The sequence below is a fragment of the Acanthopagrus latus genome, chromosome 15 (assembly GCF_904848185.1).
Source record: "Acanthopagrus latus isolate v.2019 chromosome 15, fAcaLat1.1, whole genome shotgun sequence".
Lineage (NCBI taxonomy): Eukaryota > Metazoa > Chordata > Actinopteri > Spariformes > Sparidae > Acanthopagrus > Acanthopagrus latus.
This window is the reverse complement of record NC_051053.1, coordinates 15,122,868-15,146,062: the sequence shown is the minus strand read 5'-3', so window position 1 is coordinate 15,146,062 and position 23,195 is coordinate 15,122,868. Positions and strand designations below refer to the sequence as shown.

The 23,195-nt window shown below is 41.9% G+C and overlaps 1 protein-coding gene and 1 long non-coding RNA gene across 2 annotated transcripts in view; one reads left to right on the top strand and one right to left on the bottom strand.

The window, feature by feature from the left end:
- The window catches only part of LOC119033804 (gamma-aminobutyric acid receptor subunit pi), a 52,354-nt gene extending 31,604 nt beyond the window's left edge, over positions 1–20,750 (top strand). The window contains exons 3-10 of the mRNA XM_037124347.1: positions 1,046–1,158; positions 4,347–4,414; positions 6,906–7,123; positions 10,202–10,284; positions 14,821–14,958; positions 15,046–15,198; positions 16,479–16,669; positions 16,912–20,750. Of these exons, the coding sequence (XP_036980242.1) occupies positions 1,046–1,158; positions 4,347–4,414; positions 6,906–7,123; positions 10,202–10,284; positions 14,821–14,958; positions 15,046–15,198; positions 16,479–16,669; positions 16,912–17,277 (1,330 nt within the window). The 3' untranslated portion in view covers positions 17,278–20,750. The remainder of the gene's footprint in view (positions 1–1,045; positions 1,159–4,346; positions 4,415–6,905; positions 7,124–10,201; positions 10,285–14,820; positions 14,959–15,045; positions 15,199–16,478; positions 16,670–16,911) is intronic.
- The window catches only part of LOC119033805, an 81,326-nt gene that overhangs the window by 22,567 nt on the left and 35,564 nt on the right, over positions 1–23,195 (bottom strand). The window lies entirely within an intron of this gene.

Here is a 23,195-nt window from a genome sequence, read left to right as displayed (position 1 = left end):
CAGAAGAAACTGGGTCCCACAGGGTCAGCTATAGGGGAGGAAGCCACTGGAGTGCTTTGTGGCAAAATGAGGTTGCGTCATTGCGCCAAAAAAGAAAACGATCACTTGCTTTTCCGAGCGCCTTATGATAAGAAGCAACAGGGTCTATAGTGAGATAGAAACTACCAATTGTCTTGACCCCGGGGCGATTAACTGGTGCTGGTGCAGCAATTAAGATAGCACAATTAATCCTCACTAACATTCTGACACTTTCAAACATGTAGCATCCTCGCGATGGACGACCCGCGACCGTCTGGATATTAGATGATGCTGCGATAAAGCAGACCATCAAGCTTGTGTGCTCCTTTTCCCTCTTGTCACACGTTTGACTACAGCGTCGCACAAGTGACAGAGGGGACTCTGCCAGCATGTAGAGATGAATGTTTTCTGCCTCTGCACATGGCCTGATCTGTCTTGCTTCAGCCCCTCTTACATCATGGCACGTGCCCCCGGGCTCTCTCTCCACAGAGCAGGCGTTCTGTATTTAGAGCCTGATTTATACACAAACACACATACCACTGGGAGAGGAGCAATGAGCGTTCTCTTCCCCTGCCGCAATTGCCAGCAATATAATCATCTTCCCACACTTCAGTGTGCTTTTAAGGATAGCATTCAGAGACAACGGGGCAAAAAAAAAAAAGAAGAAGAAGATCTCATAAAAGCAAGCAGTAATTTGAAAGAATCATGAGTGAATGGGAAAAAAACGGCGAGATGGATGGTTTGAAATATTCTGGATCGAGTCAAATTCGAGCTATTCGACTAACTAAAACAAGCGCTATCTGCTCTGTTGTTCTTTCCCCAGGTCCGTGTTGCCATTGTAGTCTCCCGTATTTTTCTTCCTCTCCACACGGCATGTAAGATTTGCTGCTCAGCTCAATGGGCACCCTGCAGGTTGTGTGAACAGTGAGCTGATCCCGAAGAGGGATCCACCTGGCACGATGAGAAGGGGAGACACAAAAAAAACAATTCTCACTTGTGTTTTTTCTCTCTCCGTCTTTGTTCTCAGGTTGTTAGAGAGCGCCATGCTCAACGCAGAAGTGAAAGAGGGAGAGATTCTGCCTCCCACCATTCAGAGGCTGATGAAAGGATACAACAAGTACCTCAGGCCCTTCTTTGACAGTAAGGAAACTGCCGACACATGCAGCCATGGAAATGACAGGGAACTCAGGGGAAATGTGTTTGACAGGGAATGAGAGGGGTTCATATTCCAATTTTGTGCTTACATTTCCCTTCTGAGTAATAAACACCGACATAAAGGCATTTCAATTTACTGCACATGTATGTCATAATTTGAGATGAAGTCAAATTTATCTTTGAAATGGGTTTATTCCATAATTACCTTGGGTGTTAGGGAAACACATACCATTGATATGCGGCCTGTAGAAGAGTGCATCACATATTTAAGTTCTTATGTCTATATAATTCTAAATATACATTGTTGTCAGTGGATTAACCAAGATTGCAGCTGCTAATACATGTTGCGAGTTATATTCTGATTTCCAGCAGGCGCCTAGAGAAACAAAGTCTACCTCAGCGTACGCTTTCAAAGGAAGCATGTTATGTCATTCCTCACAAATCCCTCTCCAGCGTTATTGTCCTGGGATCCGGGAATCCGTCACAATGGGATTACGGTTTGTTCACTGGCTGTTTGATCTGTAATAACACGTCGGACTTTACCAAGGCGAATGCTTTTCAGCTTCATCACGAGTCGCGTTTGGCGCGCGCTGATGGTAAAAGCACTGGTAAAGAAAAATAAAGCATATTCACACACCCACACACGTATTAGCATTACTAGCACTAGAGTCTGAATCACAGGAAGTAAGCAGTCGATGTAAGCCTGCCATTGGCTGATTATGTCAGCAGGCATTCTCTTGCCTTCCTTTCTTTGTGTAACCCTCCAAAGTCCCCATTGCCATTTAAAAGAATAAAATGCAAACAACCTGTGAGCAAACCGACACCCACACAGCAAAATTTACATATCAATATCTCAACATCAACCGCTTAGCAACAGCTCGCCCTACTTTGGCCCAGAACCAAGGCCTAAGGGCGCCAGTGGTCAGGTTACCAGATCTGGACCACCTGTGTACTGTGAAGATTATTGTTGTATTTGAGTAAAAGTGGGCCAAACCAATTTTTGCAATGTGGGATGCTGAAAATAGCAAATTTGATGAAGGTTTCAAGAGAGACAAGACAGACAGACAGAGAGAGAGAGAGGGAGAGAGAGAGAGAGAGAGAGGAAGAGAGAGAGAGAGACAGAGACAGAGAGAGAGAGACAGAGAGAGAGCTCATGTGAACCAGTAAGACATAAGAAGGAGCGTCTGAAAATAAACTGAAATGTCCACAAAAAAATATACATATGAACTTGACTGCAGACTGGAGGCTCTGTAAGGTGTCAAATTATATATACACATGTCACTTCTGTGTATCATCTGTATCCTCACTGTGCTGAATTATTCTAAATTATGAGGCGGTTTATACCTGGCATTAGCATATGTCTTCAGTGATCCGACCACAAGGCGACAGCTCATAGCTACACGCCTAGCGCAAGGCACCTGGACACGCATCTGGAGCGACCGCTTGTGATCGCGTGCCACTTCGTGTCCTGCCCTATATCAAATGAACATGAACTGACACAATGCTTTGTACAGAAAGGGAGAACGATGCGTGTATGACACCTGCAGACTATTCAGCAGGCCCAGCTAGTTAAGAATGTTTCACAGGAAGTTTATAAAGCCCCCCCAAACTCAAGAACTCGCAAAACTGAGTGATTTTAGAGGGAAGATTGGAGAATCTCTTCATTTCCTTGTTGTTATTGACTGTAGTTGATGCAGCTGGATGTTGGTGTTAGATTATCCCTGCCATTCAGATTAATACAAAAAACATCAATGTGGTGCATCATTTACAATGACAACATCACGTAGACTGATTTGTCAGCACCCCCAACCGTTTAGCCTGTTTAGATCATTTCCTGGGATATAGTGCTTTCAATGCCAGAGCTCACCTCCCATGTGCAAATGTTCCACTGAAACAAATGTTTTCCCTGACACTATTTTCCAAGGGTGCCGTCTCTGTAACCCGAGCTAAGACGATTGTCATCGGTTTAAAGAAGCACAAACCAGCTGCAGTGTTTTCCTCCTGCAGCAGAATGATAGTCGGTTCAGCCAGGCCTTACTCGCGCACTCCTCTCCAATGATGTGCTCTGTATTTTCATGCCATTTCTGAGCCACACACACAGTATGAGCTAAAATATTTTGGTTCAAGACGCAGGGTGTCACTACTCCTACATATCATCCTCTGGCCAGACAGCCCCAGGCACAGCCAGAAGGTTGGCTCAGTGCAGTCTGACTGGGCTTTTTTTTTTTTGAAGCAGCTTGCCCCCTCACTCCAAAATGTAATCATTATTTTTAATGCTCAAGTAACCTTAAAGGATTAGTTTGACCCGTTGGGTAATATCGTTATTTGCTTTCTTGTTAAGAATTACTGGAGAGGCTTATTACAACTCTATATGTTTGTAGGCTTCTTGCAGATGACGAACTGCCTGACTCTGTGTAACAAAATCAAGCTATAGACAGACTGAAGTGTTTTGTTTCCACACTAGAGGTTTTGTACGGATTAAACAAATGAAATACAAGTCATTTAGTGAACTGTAGAGCTGGCAGGGGGAGCTTATGTTTACCTTACATCTAACTCTCAGCCAAAACGGGAATAAGCGTATTCTCTGAAAAGCTCACCTATCCTTTTCGAGTGCAACTGTTAATCTACCAGCCAAATGTCGTCATATTTCTAGTTTTATGAATTTTTCATTTTTTTCTTAGCAGGACTTTGCCCACGCAGCAACAGTAGGCACACACTAAGACTCAGACAGTATCTGCAATATGACAACAGGTTGATTAATCTCTCTCAAAGAAATGAAGACTGATAAGTGCGAGAGAAGGAGAATGGGAAGATGAGAGCAGTGGAATCACCCCCTCTTTGATGGTGAATCAGGGAGAACTAATTCCCTCAAGGAGGTTCACACTCGACAGACTGCAGCTGTTGATGCACCGGCAACGTGGGGTCTTTTTAAATATGCTGTCCTTTAGTAACCTTTAATTACACAACACTGTGCTTTATTATACAACCATATATCCATATGCCTCCTTAAAACACGCTGTTAAGTCAAATATAACTAGGTCACGCGTGTGCATTAACACTCGGAGATAAACGTTAAAGTGTAAGTATAGTGAAATGATGGGGATTATGCCGTGTTGACCAAACAACAGATGCCAGATCCAGCTGTTTACTAATGGTGGCTTCTTTGTTTCTAGATGGTCCTGTAACAGTGGGTATGAGTCTGGACATCGCCAGCATTGACACCATCTCAGAGATCAACATGGTAAGACGATATGTTTATGCTCCCCTGACAGTGTCGGGAAGGTGACTGTTTCAGCTGAGCAGCAGAGATGAAACATCTGCCTGGCAGACAAAAGGCAGTGCAACTTCAAAAACAACATTCAGGCAACTCCCACGACTTTGTTGACATTTTTTTCTGCCTGGCAGAAACATGCAAAGCAACAGAATGAATGTTGTATTCTACAAATGAGCTTTTAACCAAAAAGAATATATCCAAATACTACTCTTTTGTATTCACCAAAAGTTTTCTCTGTAACTGTAACGGATCACAGTTACATTTATTTTGTGACTCGACAGCGGCGTAAGATGGTAACGATGTTCAGATTATTATGCCCTATTGCTCATTATTTATAAAGCACATGCACACACACGCACACCCACACACATTTACACTTTACCTCTGAGAACAGCTTGTGTATTCAGTTATGGAACAATACATAATTCAGATTTTGTATTATTACCTCATCAATATGGTAAATATTATAATTCTATGTCTGAATTTCTTCTCCAAATCTGCATAGTGCCCTTTTAACGTAAGGCATTAACCTCAGGAATGCGCTCCTGTTGATATAGAGGCCTGAGATTATGGTAAAATGAAGCTAGGGCACATGACTAGAAAGAAGGTATTTAAGAATATTTAACAGCAATAAACATCATGTTCTGAAAACTGTCCAGCTACACACGGTCAGCAAAACCCCAGGGATGATTTTACTGTACCACAGAACGCCTTATTTCTGCCATATCCTACATATTCCAAACAGTATCTTAGTACTGCTGTCTACATGTGGCTAGTCAACAACAGGGCCTGGACTTAACAGTGTACTCCACATAGGTCTACAGTACACCTACTGCATGTTTGTCGACACACCACTGAGGGCAGCGGAGTAGATGCTGAGGCCAGCTGATCTGCCAGGACGAGGGCTGTCTGTGGGCTGGCAGCTGTTCGTGCAGAAACTCTCAGAAAACCAATCCAGTTTAGGGGAGCGTTGTTTTCTACCCCTGTTCTATCTCTCCTGTCTTTTCTTACAATCACTTTTTTATGTTTGAACTGCCTGCTTGCCTTGCAGGTGAGCTCAGCTTGTCATTCCAGACAGATGTTGCACTTCGAGTCTTGTTGTCTTCTCACATGGTCATACTGACTTAACATTGACGACACGCTACAATAACCCAGCAATCATCAGTGCATCTATATATGACAAAAATACCAGAGAAAATAAGAATTGAATCATTTTAATAGCTTATTCGTAGCATATTGTATTGTGAGAGTTTTCAACTGATTTTGACAAAGATGGGTTTATTGTTTTGAGGGAATATACAACAAATGGCATCATGTACTATTTAGACTTCTTGGACCACAGACATGTTTCTGAGTCAGTAATAAAACATGCCCACAGAAAGCTGGCTCATCACCAAACAGGGCTTCACTCGTGCCAGGGGCCCTAGTTGCTCTGCCTGCACTGTCTATAATTATGCCCCTGTAATTTAATTACATAATGCCTTGTAACTAGTTACTCCCCAACACTGCTTACTACTTAATGCAATTTGACAACAAACCCTAAACTGCTCAAGTAATTAAGTGTAGCATGCAGTTGTTCAGTTTACGGCTGGCTGAGTTGACTAATGTCCTGTTAACCTTACTTATCCCTTTCAACCTGAGGCCAAAAATTGTGTTTTTGCCCTCAAACTCTCGTGCTCATTTCAAATATAGATGGATAACACCATAGAGAGGCTGTTTGGAAAAAGAAGAATCTAAGAAAGAAAAGAAAATGAATTTACAAAAAACATCTGGTAATTTTTATATATTTTAACTTTTCCAGTTTCCCAGCTGTCTTTATTTTCTATGACAGAAATCTGAATAGCTCTTGAACAGAGCAAAACAGTGAACTCAAGTTCCTTCCCCCAGTTTGAGAGGGTGAGGCACAACCAAAGCCGATCTCCATAACAGACAAGAACAGATTACAGCAAAGCACGGTAGTTAACTGTGCTTACTTGAAATTGGACTATTGACATGTTGATTGACAGCGAGATGCACCTGCCAGTTCATGGATATGCCTCGCTTAACATCAGACAGATGGAGTTAATCCTTCTGGGACTCAACAACTCTGGCGAGGACACTGCACTCACAGCATGATGCCACGCGACAGAGAAAAATTGATTATGTGGCTCCACGTGATGTTACATCAGGAGATTTCAGAATGGATGTCCTGCGCAAAATATGTTCAGTGCCCCTAGACCAGAATGGACTTGCTGACTTGAAGCAATGTTGTGGATTACTGTTGCTTCAGGGACCTGACACCATCAATACCCAACAATGAAAAAACCCCACACGCTTACTAATGATATACAATCACGCAGAAGGAGCTTGGTTTGCAAAAAAACCCCAAAAACCTTCACTTGTACGTCAGCACGTTGTTGACATGCTTATTAAAGTACTCCATTAGCTGTGGTTTGACCTTTGACCCCCAATCCTGCAGGACTACACCGCCACAATATTCCTCCGTCAGCGCTGGACGGATGAGCGCCTGGTGTTCGAAGGCAACAAGAGCCTGAGCCTCGACGGGCGGCTAGTGGAGCTGCTGTGGGTCCCCGACACCTTCATCGTCGACTCCAAGAAGTCATTCCTGCATGACATCACCGTGGAGAACAGGCTGATCCGCATCTTCCCCAACGGGACCGTCCTCTACGCACTGAGGTTGGATAACAAACAAGCCTGTTGGTTTGTTGGTTCTTGTGTTTGTGCTATTTTGTATGGTTTTTTTTTTTTTGTCTTCATCTTTTGTTCCGACAGACAATGAAAAGTAGGCCAGGGAAACAGGGAAGAAATTGGCTGAGGGAGGAAGCGTGGGTTGAATTTGAGATAATGTGATTGCAAAGAAGGGAGTTGTGTCAATTTGATTACTTCTCTATAGGATTGTATGAGTACAGGAGCACACAGCCTGTGGACGGGAGGAGCTGTGGGTTATCCGGGCCACACAAGTCCCGTTAGCACCTTTTGCCAGCGTTTATTGCTCTATGTGCAAGGGCTTAACGTCCGACGAGATCTTGGCAAGCTCCCGGAATGTGCCTTGGCTTTTTGATTAGATACTGGGTCAAGCAGACAGGTTATAGATAGGAAGGTTATGGATGATCCAGTCAGCGAATTTGTTCAGCTCTTTTAAGCCTGTCACGATGGGATTTACCCATCCTACAGTTTTTGTGTCAAGCGCTTTAACCCGCAGTCTGTCTATGGATTGTATAAGAGCTGTCCGGGCCCTGATTTGACTCCACTGACTCAATGCCTCTTTGCATTGAACTTCTTCTTCACGTGTATGTGTTGGTCGTGGCTACTACACGTGTTCTGGTTACACAATGAGAGCGGAACAAACATCACATGGGAGACATTTCTCACTCTTCTAATGGCAGACTTGTAACTATCATCTTTGGGGGAAACATGCGTGGGTGTCACGTTGTAGTAAATTGGTTTGATCATGTCCCCTATACATTCGCCTGTGAATTTGTATTTTTAACGAGAGTACGACATTGTTATGTACAGTACGAGTGCATTTGTTGATTCGTGCCATGGTGAATGTCTTCATGGCCCTTTGCCTCCACACGGAGAGCAGCGCAGTGTAGTTTCTTGGCTCTAACCCCGACAGAGGACATGTTGAGGAGGGGAGCGCGTCACAGTCAGAGAACAGGACTAGTGAGAGTAAAACAAGCCACAGAAGATGGCCGGGAGAGGGACAGCCACCTCAGGGATTTGGGGCCGTGAAGAGGTACAGAGTGGTGTGAGGAATGTGAGGTGTGGAAGGAAACGGACAGCCATGGTAAATGTTTCAGCGCTGCGCCGCGGGGAATACATGAGAAAGCACTGAGGTCACTGGAGCTAAAGGTTGTTCCCGAGGAGGGAAGTTTCAATTAGGATTACTGTATGCTGGTTTTACAGCTCAGGAGGGTGCAGTTCATATTTTGTGATGAAAATATAATGAAGTCAGAAATCCAAGTTTGAGTGCAGCAAAGACTAAAGATGACTGTCGGAGAAAGACTCATATAAATTGGCGTCACAGTTAAGGTGCATGGTAGACTGCACAGGTGGTTTATCTGAGGTCCCTCTCCTTTTTTTCATTTTTAAGTCAATGTTCTTCAGCTTACTGGTGTATAGAAACTGAGATGACACTTCATTTTACAGGTCTGCTAATGTCATAGTATGTAGGTGCTAATCACCAGGAAACATATTAAAAATGTATTTGAAATCGTCACCCCGAATACCAAAATAATAACTTTATTTTACTGACCTGCATAAGGTAGACAGAAACTAGTTGGCAGTGGCCTGCTGAGGGCAAGTGTGTAGAGATGTTACAACTGTATTAAGTGCTTATTGGAAAATATTCCTTTAAAATAATATCTGGGTAATTTTCAACGTTTATTAGGTTGTTATTGCAGGAATTTTGGGGATAATCTCAAAGAAATTTAAAACCCATTGTTTTGTAATTTCCACATCCGTAACATTCCAGCCTGACTGATTTTTTGAGGGGGGCCACTGGCAAGACTGATAGTAAGGAGTAAATAAGTCAGATTTTTAGATATCGGCCAACATACACACACTTTTTGCAACGCCATTATTAAACACCTGTGAGAAGATATGTAGTGGAGGCAGGATATGTTACAGTTTAACACATTAAACTTTATTGTGTAAAATGACTTCAGTGAACTGAAACAGTGAACTTCTCTGATAATTTGATAATTATAAATCGTGTTCTTTAAAAGCAGAACGTTTTCATGACCGATATCAGCAACGCATAAGCCAATGCTGATTATTTATGGCAGATTATCTGTTCTCTGCTTGACAGGGTAGAGATAGGATTGTTCCCCATTCTGCTTTTGTACCTTACAAACCGGAATAACAGTCAGAAAAAAATGTGTAACACTGCCACCTGGAACAGGCTGTGTAAAAAGGACCTCAAGGGTTCCTGCTGAATATAGGATTTTGTAGGAAAACAAAACAAAAAAAAGCGTCAAGTCACTTTAGTAAAGCAAGTGAGATTCTTAAGTGCTGACTGCAGCAACTCCTAACTGTCGGGAGATACAATTATGTCGATAGCCAACTGAGGCCTCCAGAGACGATGTGTCATGGCTGCATCCCACCAATCATCAGAACAACACACTGTCACGATTCAGACCATCCATCATTCGCTGTATCGAACATTTACAGGAAAACATACAGAAGAGACTTCATGTCAATGACAGACATGTATGCAATGTTTCCGAAAATTCTTGAGCACCATCATGTAGAAATTGGCCTTTTGTGCGTGTCTTATTATTATTGGCAAGTGTATATATTCAGAATCCTTTTTACACGCCATGTCTTTCATGTATTCATCGCCTTCAAACTACTTTTGACAACAACATGTGAGCAACATCAAGGAGCATTCATGCATGCTACTTATTCTTAATTGAAAGACCAAAGTTGCATCATGCTTTTGCCCTTCAGACAAATTAACAATGTGAGAGGCTCTCATACAGGCTCGTCCAGATTAATGTTATGACAGCAGTGCAATGAAAAATATATCATTATCCTTTACCAGTGCTCTTCATGTGCCATGTTGGATTTAACTAATGGATCTCATATACATCAAAAAAACCAAGCTAGCTGAGAGAACAGGGAAAGAACTCACAAATCTTCTCTATTGTTTGTTTGGTATGAGCTGCAACCTCTGCGCTGCTATTAAAAAAGACATTTACCGGAGGTATCCTCTTTACCTTTCAGTAACGCCACTTCTGTCTTTTTCAGGATTACCACCACCGTGGCATGCAACATGGATCTGACCAAATATCCCATGGACAAGCAGACCTGCACATTACAACTGGAGAGCTGTAAGGACACCTCACACTCAATAAAGAAAGCGTAAAGTGTGCAGCTCCGAGCTGTGGCACGGAGTTGGTGGGTGGGCGGGATGTCAAGTGAATGTGATCAAGCCCGAGAATCAAACAGATCACACACTCTCATCTTCTAAACTGCTGGGGTGTGTACGTGCCTGCACGTGAGTGTGTGTAAGAATACATGCTCAAGTCACACAGCAGACAGAAATTGCAGGGGCAATTCAGATCACGGTGGAGTATTCTCCTGTGTGTCCCTCATTAGTGACTGTTATGAAAGCGGAGACGAAGCCGGAGGATGACTTGTGAAAATCTCTTAAAGGGTGCTTACTCTCTTGTTTTGATTCAGATGAAGGGATGCATGCCACTCTGCTTGTCTGAAGCTAGACGCTGGAGACCATTAGCTTAGCCTGTTAACTCAGCTTTGTTAGCTTACCTCATTATTCAGATTAAAATCAGGTCATCCCACAGCTCAAAAATCCCCCTATTAACACCTTGAAAACTTACTAATTAAAATGTTACATCTAGTTTGTTTAGGCCATATAAAAATCTAAATGTAAAAAGGGAAAGTTATGGATTCATGACGACATCAAGAGTCAAGATTTTGTCAATCAGTGAACTTTAGAGATGTAGGTACAGAGCTGAGGGCACTGACCCACACACACACATACATCTGAATAGCATTCTTATACCATTTCTCATCCATGCAGAAGAAAACAGTATATCATCAAACAGTTGGTTGGAAGTAAGGTCCCGCCTCTCCCTGGGCTGACAGACAGTCATACTTGAGGGTAACGGGGAGGTACTTGGGGTAGCCAGTCCGATTTCAGGGGTGGCCACTGTCAGGACGGCACATGTTCACCATTTGTTGGCAGTAGTAACACAAATAAAAACAGAAATGCGCCAGCAGACTGCAGGGAAAAGCAAAGCATTGATGTAAACACCATATGAGGTAATATCTGGAAATTCACAAAAACTGGCTTTGTTTGTTATGGCCGGAAATGCACCTGAACACTGTTGTTAGACATTAAGAGTATACAGTACACATTGTGTTTTGTTGTGAAACCAAACACACAGCCCAGCATTTGTTTGTTTACAACAAAAGGCCACATGACACCTTTAATGCTCAGATGTGAGGGTGCATTTACAAACCTTTTTCAAAAATGGACTTGCATTCTCTCCAGTGCTTTTCTCTACCAACCTCTCGAAGCGCTACTCTAGTCTTAACCTTTCACACACACACACACTCACACACCGACGCAACAGCCATCAGGAGCAGTTTGGGGTTCAGTATCTGGCCTAAGGATACTTCAATGTGGGATGGGATCCATGTATCAAACCAACAACCTTTTGGACTGGATGACCCCACTCTACCTCCAGATCCAGAGCCGCCCACTCGAACTACTCCTTTATTGACCCAAATATGCTTTTTATAGCAGCCATTCACCACAAGCCTTAAGGCATCCTATCTGTCAGTCCTGTCCCTGACAGAAGCCCACCTAATTTACAAATCCTCTAAATTCACATTAATGTGCTCTGCCAGGAGGCTTAAAACATTGTTCACTTGTTAAAAGTTCTGAAACATATTCCTGAAATATAAGGGGAAAGATTTGGCAAATTTTGACACATTTCTAATGGTTTCAAGTTTAAATGCGTTGGCAGTTTGTGTATAATTGAAGCAAATTGTTATTAAGCTCACATAACACGAAAAGATGGATTTTTGGGTATCTGAATGAGATAGAACTGAGAAAAAAAAGCCCCTCACGCGTCTCTCAGCCTCCCTCGCTTTCCACCTCGCTCTTTTCTTCTGTGCTATTTAATGACAGCCAGCCAGGCTAAGCTAAGTCTGATCCCTGCCAGAAGCCCACCAGGACCTCAGTGCCAAATAAAACATTTAACGGCAGCTCCAGTCCCCACTTAACAGACAAAAAGACATCTGGAGGTTAAAGTTAGGTAACCAAGAATATGATGGATCCTTCCTCTGCTGCTTCAATAATGCCAGCCTAAATATCTGCCTCTCTCTCTCTCTCATCCTTGCCTCTCCATCTTTGCTGTTTTCCTCTCTGTCACTCGTTCCTTCAGTCTCCATCTCTCTCTTGCTCCGTCTCTCTGCCTCTTTATGAAGTTGTATATTCAAGGATTCATTCCATTTAATGCGGTGCCAAAAGTGGATCATCTGCACAGGAGGGAGGTTTAAAGAGTGCGGCGTTGTGGGAGGGTTCGGGGCGTTAAGATCGGGAATGCGGTAAAATATTAAGTGCGTTCTGACAGCGGAAAGAGTCGGTGACAATCTTTTGTGATCTTTGCCTTAATTTCACTTCAGTGGTGGCTCTTATTTAACAAAAAAAAACAACAAAAAAAAAACTCTTTGATTGTGAATGCGGCTACTTGTGTTCAAGGGGGCACAGTGCGGTGGAAGGTTGAACGTACCCCCATGTTGTTCATTTCCACACTATTGCACAGCATGTCACTACCCATTTGTCTCTCGAACTTGTACAGTAATGTCAGGGCTTCGGGTGAGGAAAATAATGAGTACTTCTAGTCAGATAATTACAATGAGAGCGGAAACAGTGAATTTACAGGACCTTTAAGTCACCACTGCCCTTCATTAGGGGACTCTGCTCCCAGCGTCGTGGCTCACGTTGGTCAATAAAACATGACTCTTGTGTTGGTTTGAACGGGAGGAGCGACAGCAAATTAAAGAGCGTTTCATGTGCAACAGTGTGCAGAGATGTACTCCAGCCTCAGCCGACTGCACTTCCCCTGACTTTTCTTATTCTCTTGCTCCCTCTGCAGACAAACTAGAAGAATACACCCAAAGATATTTTGCCTCTCCAATAAGAGCTTCCTCTATGAATGTTACCAGGAGCCACATCGGTTCTTATTGATATCATTATTGTTACACAGTGCTTTCAAAAGAGCTCCCACACATAGAAGTGAGATTTTCGGCCACATTAATATAGCGTGCTTTCTTATTCCATGTTTTATCTGGTTTATCCAGGCTCTCCAGGGGCTGAGTGCATGATGAGTCTGTTAGGGAGGGAGTAAAGCTCTACATCAGCACTTTTCTGCACCCCCCATGAAGATGTGAATAAACAGCACAAATGCATTTCCAGTAGCCTGTCAGATGTCAGTGTGTCAAACTGTGTTAGAGTGAATAATGGGACAATACTGTGTCGCCACTCTGACCGCAATAACATATATGAAACATTACCATTTTTAAAGCCAGGTTGTTGTAGGTACACACCAATGTTGAATTCATGTGTTGATTTAAAGGCAGGCACACTCTCGGCACACGAGTATTGCATTTCATCACCATTTGCCTCTCGGGGGGGGGGGGTACTGTGATATCTTAGAGTAGCTTTTTCGAAGGTGTTTTTCAAATTCCCTTTAGCGTTTGCCAAATGTTTCTCTTGTGCTGGTGTTTAGCATCAGAGGGTATTTACCACCCACGATGGGTTGCAATCCCAAACAACTCAGCCATAAGAGGATCAGGCTTTAGCGTAGCTCGAGCAATTAACATTCCCAGCTGTTCCCACCACAGCTACTTTGAAGTTCAGTGAAAACTACTAATGCACTGTTTGTGTGTCTTCATCATCACCATCATCACCCCCATCATCATCAGCATTATCATCATCATCATCATCACAGCTAGGCTGATGTGTAATGGACTCGTCTCATCTTCCCCTTCACAAGCATTGAAAGTTCCAGAAGGAAACGTAAAGGGCTGACATCAGTGGGTTTATCAGCTGGTTAAAAACACTGCATGCAAAAATGATAATACAGTCACAATGGACTCACTCCCATGCCGATCAAAAGTCAGCTGACATTTCATAGTCTGCAAAATGTTTCTGGAGCTTCACAGCAAGACAATGTTCTCCCGAACACCAGAAGTAGATGGGGAAACAACGAAACAAAATTATAGAATGGCACCATACAGCTCATCTCACATAATCCAAATCCCCACGAGCCCAGAGATAGCCACAAGGATTTGAAAAAGACGTTATTCACATCCTTTTTTTTCTGAGCTTGAAATCTTCACTGTAGCTGCTGAGCTAAAAGCATTTGCCTGCACACCGTCTGAAGTGGGTGCACGAGCTTGGCCACTGTAATTAAATTAATGTCTTTTCAAATTAATTGTGGCTTGTGGGGATTTGGATTACACAAGATGAGCTGTATGGGGCCTTTTATGTTTTTTTTTTGTTTTTGTTTTTTGGTTGTTTTCTTTCACATTTGAAAACAGTACCCATTTACATCAGTTGTTTAGGAGGGCCGCAGCACTGCTCTGTTGTGAAGCTCCATAAAGATTTTATGTTTCATAAATACATGAATTAAATTTTTTTGGTGAACTGTTCCGTTAAAGAGAAACAAAGCAGTCGAGTTGGATGCCGCATCATCAAAACAATGAGTTTAAAGCAAAGACATTAACAGGTTTTGCGCAGACTTAAAAGTAACTTATTTGATCCTTTCACAGTGAAGCTTTAACTTTAATGTAACCTTTGTGAGAGAGTCATTTGTCCCTTTCTCCTACAGGGGGTTACAACATCAATGATGTCATGTTCTACTGGACCAGAGGAAATGAGTCTGTCAGCGGTTTGGACACTCTACAGCTGGCTCAGTACACAGTAGAGGACCACTACACGTCTGTCTCAGAGGCTGTGTATGAGACTGGTAAGTCCTCCTTGGTAGGATTTTCTGATGCTCACACTTTTCTTGGTTTCAAGTAAATTGAAAGTCCTTTTGTCCCTCTTCTCAAAGGCAATTACCCAAAGCTGGTGTTCCACTTTGAGCTGAAGAGGAGCATTCTGTACTTCATCCTAGAGACCTACGTCCCCTCCAGCCTGCTTGTCGTCCTCTCATGGGTTTCATTCTGGATCTCTCTGTCCTCTGTCCCAGCACGTATCTGTATAGGTATGGGTTATACGAGCACACGTTTACATTGCACCAGATCTTACCTAGGTAGTGTATATCTCTTTATGTGCCGTGTACAATAAGAGTTTTCCATCAGGCGCCAGCAGTAGTTTTACTACTACACAGATACAAGAAACTTTAGATCTAGTTTAGTAAACGCATGTTGGTTTGGCTTTGAGTTTTCGAGGGGTTGGGAGCTGAAGAGAGCATCTTTGACACCGGTGTTACCGAGTGCTGTTGTGTTGAATTAGCCCCCACCCCAACTACTGCAGGGGGCTCTGGGAACACTAAGTTCTTAAAAACTGACAACGCTACAACATGTCCTACTCTGTGGCACACCGAATGTGTCAGTGCAGATTATCTCAGTTGCCTTTGCTTGTGTCTTTGTTGTTCTTCAAAAGATACAGCAGTATTTACCTGATTGTTATTACAAAACATAAGCCCAAAACACAGCAATGAATTTAAACCATTTAACAATTATTGCAAGTGTGCCCTAATCTCTTACTGTAGCTGTACCAACTGTGAGATATTAATTGGCAACAAAGGTGCATTTGGTTATCTAATCTCAGCTCATCTCCACATCCATCTTTACATGGGAGGAAACACCCCAGGTGAATGTGGAGAGCAACACCAGCTGCAGCCGTGTGAATCCTCTTGTCAAGCATCTTGTACCTGTGCTGGATAATGAACAGGACAGCCTCTGTGCCCACATCAGTCTCCAACAGGATATAAAGGAACTGTAACAACCTTTCTTAAGCATAATCTTAGAGTACCTGACAGTGCCATTCAACCAAAGAACCAGTTTTGTAAACCGAACTGACAGAACAGAGGAATCTGGCAAGGAAAAGAGTAGATATTTGCTTCAAGGTGACTCAGAAAAAAATTGGTGCGACAGAGACTTCAATCAGTCTAACCTTTCACTGGCATTAATCACGTTTTCTTGGATATAGAGCAATAAAGCCATCAGCTTTTCACACTGAAAACAGCTCTGAACACGACCATAAGATCCACCAAAGGGTGGTTCTTTGAGTTGAAAATACAACAGGCTGTTTCCTAGAACATCAGGATTCCAAGTAAGGGTGCCTAAGAATGCCGTCCACCCCAGCCCCATCATATATTAATTACTGGAATTATTTGTGATGCAGGAACTGGAACTAGAGCCTGACTGACAGTCTTGCAGAAAGACAAGCCAACAACCAGATACATTTCCCGCTGAGGAAATATGTTATTGAATGGTTGATCAAAGAATCTGTGTGTACTAGTGTGTTCTTGTGTGCCAGGAGTGACCACAGTGCTGACCATGACCACTCTGATGATGGGAGCCCGGACATCACTGCCCAATGCCAACTGCTTCATTAAGGCCATTGACGTTTACTTGGGAATCTGCTTCAGTTTTATCTTCGGAGCGCTTATTGAGTATGCCGTGGCCCACTTCTGCACCCTCACTCATCCCGACGCACACATATACATGGTGAGACCTTCCTGGATGTATGAGTAATCGTTATTTGCTGTGGTCATTGCGTTGTTGTGGTCACAGTCATTGTAATCATGATGCTGGTCATTGTCATCATCACCATCATCATCATCTTCATCATGTCATCATGAGCAGTTTGGGGTGAGTTGACCAAGCGCCGCAACCTCTTGAATTCAGATCTGTCATGTGTCTGTTTCCATTTAAAACTCATTCTTTCTTTGGCTCTCACTCTCCTGCAGTACGGCCACCACATGCACGACTTCGACGACGAAAAGAATGGCATGGTCCACACCATCTCGAGTCACTCCAACAGGGCCAAGAGACGCAAAGAGGCCGACGCAACTCCTAACGCAGCTTCGGCCTCCCTAGAACTCACTGTCAGCACGTCAAGCCCCTCGGGCATTGAGCCTAACCCTGAGGCATCGCCTCCAGAGCCCACTCACTGGTGCATCACTGTTCTGACCACCATCCGCAAAGTGCTCCGCGCCATATATTGCTGTCACGTGGAGAACCCCCACCACATAGACAACTACTCCAGAGTCACCTTCCCCCTCTCTTTTGTCATGGTCAACCTGCTGTACTGGACATATTATCTGTACTTTTAGCATTTGCTTGTGTGCAGCAGAAGTTCCAGAGGGTGTAAGACAGAGAGCGTATGCAGACAAGAGGTGTATTTTACTGTATGTATGTACAGTAAGTGTAATTTAGGTGTGTTTTGAGATGAGTGTGTAAACTTTCTACATTTGGATTCATAAGCAGAGTAGCAAACTCACATAGGGTTGATTTTTTTGGGAAAAAGTAAATGCTTATGATTACAGCTCCATTTCTAAATATAAATGTGTACTTGAGTCTGGTGTTGTTCAAAAAATAGGCCCACCTGACACTGACCGTGTGAGATTTGATCAGTTCTGATCATCACCTTGAGATGAAGCGAACGTTGCTTGCAGGGCGAAAAAAAAAATGGCCAGTCTGCATATTTTTTTGCCGTAGTACTTTCGTTTTATGCGTGTCACCGGGCAGGTTGTTACCGTCTGACACGAAGAAGATGGAGCTGTAATTTAAGGCTTTATGACAGAATTTGCTAGCATTGCTGAGGGAGAGCAAATGCCCATTTCCACTTTGATTCTCTGTTGTGATGGATTGATCATTAATACTTTATAATTTCATTTTCCATTTCTGCCTGCAGGTAATACATTTAAGGGGAAATAGGAAAAATAATGGATCAGAGAAGAGGGGATGGGAAAAAGAGACAAAGGAGCTGGAAAAATAACTCTACACAGTCTTCAAGTACAATCATTTACTTTGCAGTTGAAATCTCCCTCTTTCTTCTGTGTCATTCCATGAGTTATTTTTAATTCACAGAGCAGTGCTGTCTCTCTTCGCCTGCATTCACTTCTTTCATTAACACTATAAATGTAGTGGCCTTTAATCCCTTTGGTTGTGTTCTGGAAATCTGTTCACCATGAACAGTTTTATGGAACTTCATTACACAAATCTGTCCTGCAGTTTCACAAGGAATTATATGGCATAAAGATGACATCATGAAATGATGAAATTATTCATCAAATGTAATATACTGTTATTATATATTAAGTTTCAGGATTTTTGTTTCTGTTAAGGCATATTTTTTTCATGGATTTTTCTTTATTTTCCAGCTTATGTTATTTCATAAAGGCATTTTCCTAATTTTTTTTTATGTCATGTCACTTTTTATATCGTAATACTATGCCTCAGCTAGCGAGGCGCAACAGCTGCTAACATTGCCAAGTTTTTGACCAGCTAGCTTTCGTTAGCTCGAAGCACAACAATGCTGAATAAGTCTTAATCAAATAACTATCTTCTGCTGCAATTGCTTTGTTCCCAAAACAATAAAACTATGTCACAATTTAAAAAAAAACATCTTCTTCTGTAGGTATTGGGATTTCCTTTAGATTTAGCTATTCAGGTAGGTAGGGTAGGCTGGTAGCTTGGATTATTGACTTGGCACCAAACTGAGGAGCCAGTGTTAGCATGTTGGCTAAATCAGTTTTACCTTGGCAGTGCTTTTGAAAAAGAACATATTTAAATAACAATTTCTGTAACACACTGAAAATAAAGCTGTTATAAAAATCAGACTGGTGAAAAACACGTCGTAGTAATGGGAACAATTGCTTCATTTCTTCATCTCACTTTATATTCATCAGGTTATCATTTAGCTAATATTGAACATGTTGGGTCTCCATACTACCTGGACAGGTGTAATGTCATATAATGGAGCGGATAAACACAACAGCAACACCTGATATACAGGTACCATGTAACAGTGATGTATGCGGTACTCTTGGTGTTGTTGCTCTCGGTGTTTCTCAGTGCTTCTTGTGACACATAAAGCAGTATTCAGACCTAGATGTGTTAGACATTGTGGAGTGATTTGAATATAAATGAAGTGGCCAAAATATTTCCACGGGATGTCATCATCTGAGCATTATCTGAAATGAAAAAAATCCTGGATATGCTACACTTGAGATATCATGTCTCTTTGGTTTCTTAAGGCTGTTGTCATCTTCTACTGTGTTACTATTGAGTGTTTCAGTTCAGGTGATTCAGTATGTTTGCTACCAGTGATGTGAACCAAAGAACCAAAGATTCCAATTGATTTTACTGTTTTCCTTGGCTTCCCTTTAGTTCCTCTGCTAGATTTTAAGTTCATTTTCAGATGTTAATATTATGTTTATTATACATTGGATATTTCTGAACTGGCATGCAATCAACAAGCAGATGAACATGGCACTTGAACATGACACTACATTTCAGATAGAAAACTGGATTCAGTTTAACAACAGAAATGCATGTTTATTTATTACTGTACTCAATATTGCTGTGACATACTCTTGCTCATGACACCCCATCATTAAGAACTACCATTCGGTGTGTGCTGAACGTAACGGCAAGCGAAATTATCAGTATCTATTTATATTCAATTGCCTTTTTAAACTGTTTATGTTCATATTTTTGCTGCATTGCCTCACTTTTTAATCCGGATTTGAATATGTCATCAACTACTAAACGTTTTGATTGTTCTTCTTGCCTGATGATAATAGAAAAGTAGGATTCAATTTTTTCGTTTTCTGTTCTTCCTGCATGGCTATCAAGTGTAACTTCTGTTGCTACTGATTTACTTCATTTTGATTTGGCTTACTGTAATGCACAGCTCAGTGAGCTGAGGCTGCTGAAAGGAGTAGATCTGTATCCATGATTGTTAATGATGAAACTCTGAATTTGGGGTCTCATCAGGTTCAGACGTTCAGGAAGTTCAACTTTCTCTTCTCATTTTCAGTTATTTGAACCTTTTTCTTTGAAAGGATGAGTGCTCAGTGACAATGTTCCTTTGCCTCCGACTGACGAAGTCGGCCGGCACTGACCCATTGAAACAGTTAACATGATAAAATACAGACGGTCAGCTTTTATACAATATAGCACCGTGGCTGTAGTTTTGATAGCTACCTTCTCAGTGTATAGTACAAGAAATGAATGCCAATATGGAGCCAAAGAACCACAAGAGCAGCCACTCAAGCTTCCCCATCAGTGTGGACGCAAAAAGAACGTTTTGCCACCCAATGATGAAATTAATCCCTTGACAAGGCTCAAGAGCCTCAATTGTCCTATGGCTCCATGGTCCCAACTACGTTATCAGTGCTGGGTTGCTGTGGATAGACAGCACTATAGATGGTTACACATATTCAAGGAAGTTAATGAATCACAGACACAAAGATATGGAACAGGACATTCTGGGCAGTATTGTCGGGGACACATTTGGAGCAACTTTTCAGCAAAAATGGGCAACAGAAAAATGGAAAACGGCAAACATTGGACTACCCTTTCTTTCCTGTTGTGGGACATGTCAAATAATGCCTCAAGGTGATGTTGGCTACCAACCTCACAGTCCCTAGGACCTCTTCATGTGAAATGTATTTATATACTGTAGTACCATGATGATATAAGCACCAGTTTGCTTAACCTGTTGTAAATAAATAGTAACACTATGCATGTTTATTTGGTGTATGAATATGAATGATAGCAATAAAAGGTTTAACGTGTGTATTGTTGAAGGTTGTTGTACATTCTTCTTATTATATTAGGGGAGCTGTGATATTTATTCGTAAAGATGGCATCATTATTTAACAAAACGGTTAGGGTTACTTTTCTCAAAATGTAAAGGAAACATAGTTTTATTAGTTATTTGGGGTTACCACTGGAATAGGTTAGGGTTAGGGTTACATGCTGTAAAGTTGCTGCAGTGCTGCATTTACCCAAAGACACTGTTTTAGCTCCCGTCTCTTTTAAGGCCCTCTGCCCTGAATACCCTGTCTCCTCTGATTGGTCAGCACACATGGGCCTGACTCAGCACCTCTAATAACAACAGAGCAGCTGTGCCAAATCAATTCTTATGCACCAAACTAGCTGCTAGGCATGCAACATGCAAATATGTGACAGTGACATAGTGTGATGTCACGATGTCACATGACTAAAGGTGTGTCTACTGACAAGGTGTTTCAGGAGCAGTGTTTTCTTTGGGAGAGAGAAGCTTCTGTTGGTGAATTTGAGCTTATTTTACATTCATAAGAACCTCTATGAAACACTAAAGAGAATAATAAATAAATAATAACATATAAGGAGAAAACAAACAAAGAAGCATAATAGTGCTCCTTTAAATCAGTGCTCCTTTAAATCACAAGTGCAGAGGGTGAGACTAGCTTGCCTGCAGACATGCAAATGTGTGTGTTTGTGTGTCGCAAGTGTTCGGGCAGCAGTGTCCCCGTGGGACTGGCGGAAAATGTGAGTCTTAATTCCCTGCAGCTTCATTAGCACTGAGTCAGCAGATTACAGAGTGAGAGGGGAATCTGAGATCATCACACAGTTCATAACCACACACAGAATTACTTTTTTTGTAAGATGAGTTGCTTTAAAGATGTACCAAGCCACCTGCTCTTGGCGTATCTGAGTGGAAGCAGAGATAACTCATTTCCTAAATGACTTCATTACCTAGAAGTATGTAATTTGAGTCAACTAAAGTTTTTTATTACTAAGAGAAAAACTTTTTGATGATGCTTCCAGCTCGGGAAAGCCTGGTTGCCAATGCACTGTACAGGCATGCACAAAAGTGTGGACCCAAATGCAAACAACATAAGGGAGGCAAAGGAAAGAAAGCAAAAAATACTTGAGAGAAATACAAAACTGAAGGCAAACCAGAAGCCAAAGAGAACAAAGCAGGAACACAGAGGACAGAAAAGGAACCAGAAGAAAAAAACAAAAACCAAAGAGTGATGGAAAAACAGGCTTAAACACACATGAATGCTGAACTGATGGAACACGGGGAAAGCACAGGAAAAAAAACAAAGGCAGGAAGTTGAAAGTAAAACATGACATGCAAGGATATAATTACAAAAGTAAACACAAATCGATTAGCCAAAACCCAAACTGCATGGTACACAGGTCCATGTATCCATCAAGCTCAGCTGTATGTGCCGACACCAGTAAGCAGTGAGAAAGTGTAAAACAAGTGAATTTTAATTTACTTAAAATTCTTACTTTTTTTTACTAACAAAGTAAACAATATATTTAAACATGACTACATTGACTAAAAATATAAATAAGATCCAACTGGAGATATAACAGACAAAAGTGCACATACAGTATTATAGAACCAGAGTAAACACTGGTTACATAACCTACATGCACTTGAATATGTTAACACCAAGGCTCAACGAAGGTCAGCCTCACAAACAGTGCCGTCAAATTAGATTTCCATGTCTGGGCGAACAGGAGTCTTGATTATGAAGATCAGACAAGCCTTGGAATATAACCTCAAGTCAATACCTTTGTAGCCTCAGAGTTGAAATAGGGCGACAGAAATAATGATGCACTCCATGCATCTCCAGTCTTTATAATCCCCATTCTCTAATCCTGATCCTCAACTCACTCAATCAGAAATCCCTTTATAAAGAAATCACCAGTGGGTCGTGGAACGTATCAGAGGTGCTTGTTTTGACCTTCTCAAGTGCTGTCCGTTGCAAATATTTGATGATCAGCTTTGATCACAAGTGGACTGTCCGATCAGTCAGTGAGATTTTAAGTCTTTAATCCCAGCCTCTCAGTATGTGCAGCACTGTGTGCCTGTACTGTTATGAAAATAAGCATCCTAACTTTCCTGTGTTGGAGCCAAACCCCACATTTATATCATCAATCTCACATTCTTCTATAAACGTGCAGTTGACATGTGGCTCTGCTGCATCTGAATATCGATGTTTACTGAGGTAACAACATCTGACATTTCATCATACAATAATATCAACGCATGCAACCACGATGCGGCCAAAGCTCCATCCAGCTACAGCTCTACCAGCTTGACATGAAACATCAGTTGTCTATGTTTCACCCATTCAGCCACCAGTTCTAAGATATTACTATACTTTGCATCCTTTGAGGACTCGTGTGAGGTTTGGATGTCAAGCGTGTGTCAGACATTTAATTGGATCACATTTAG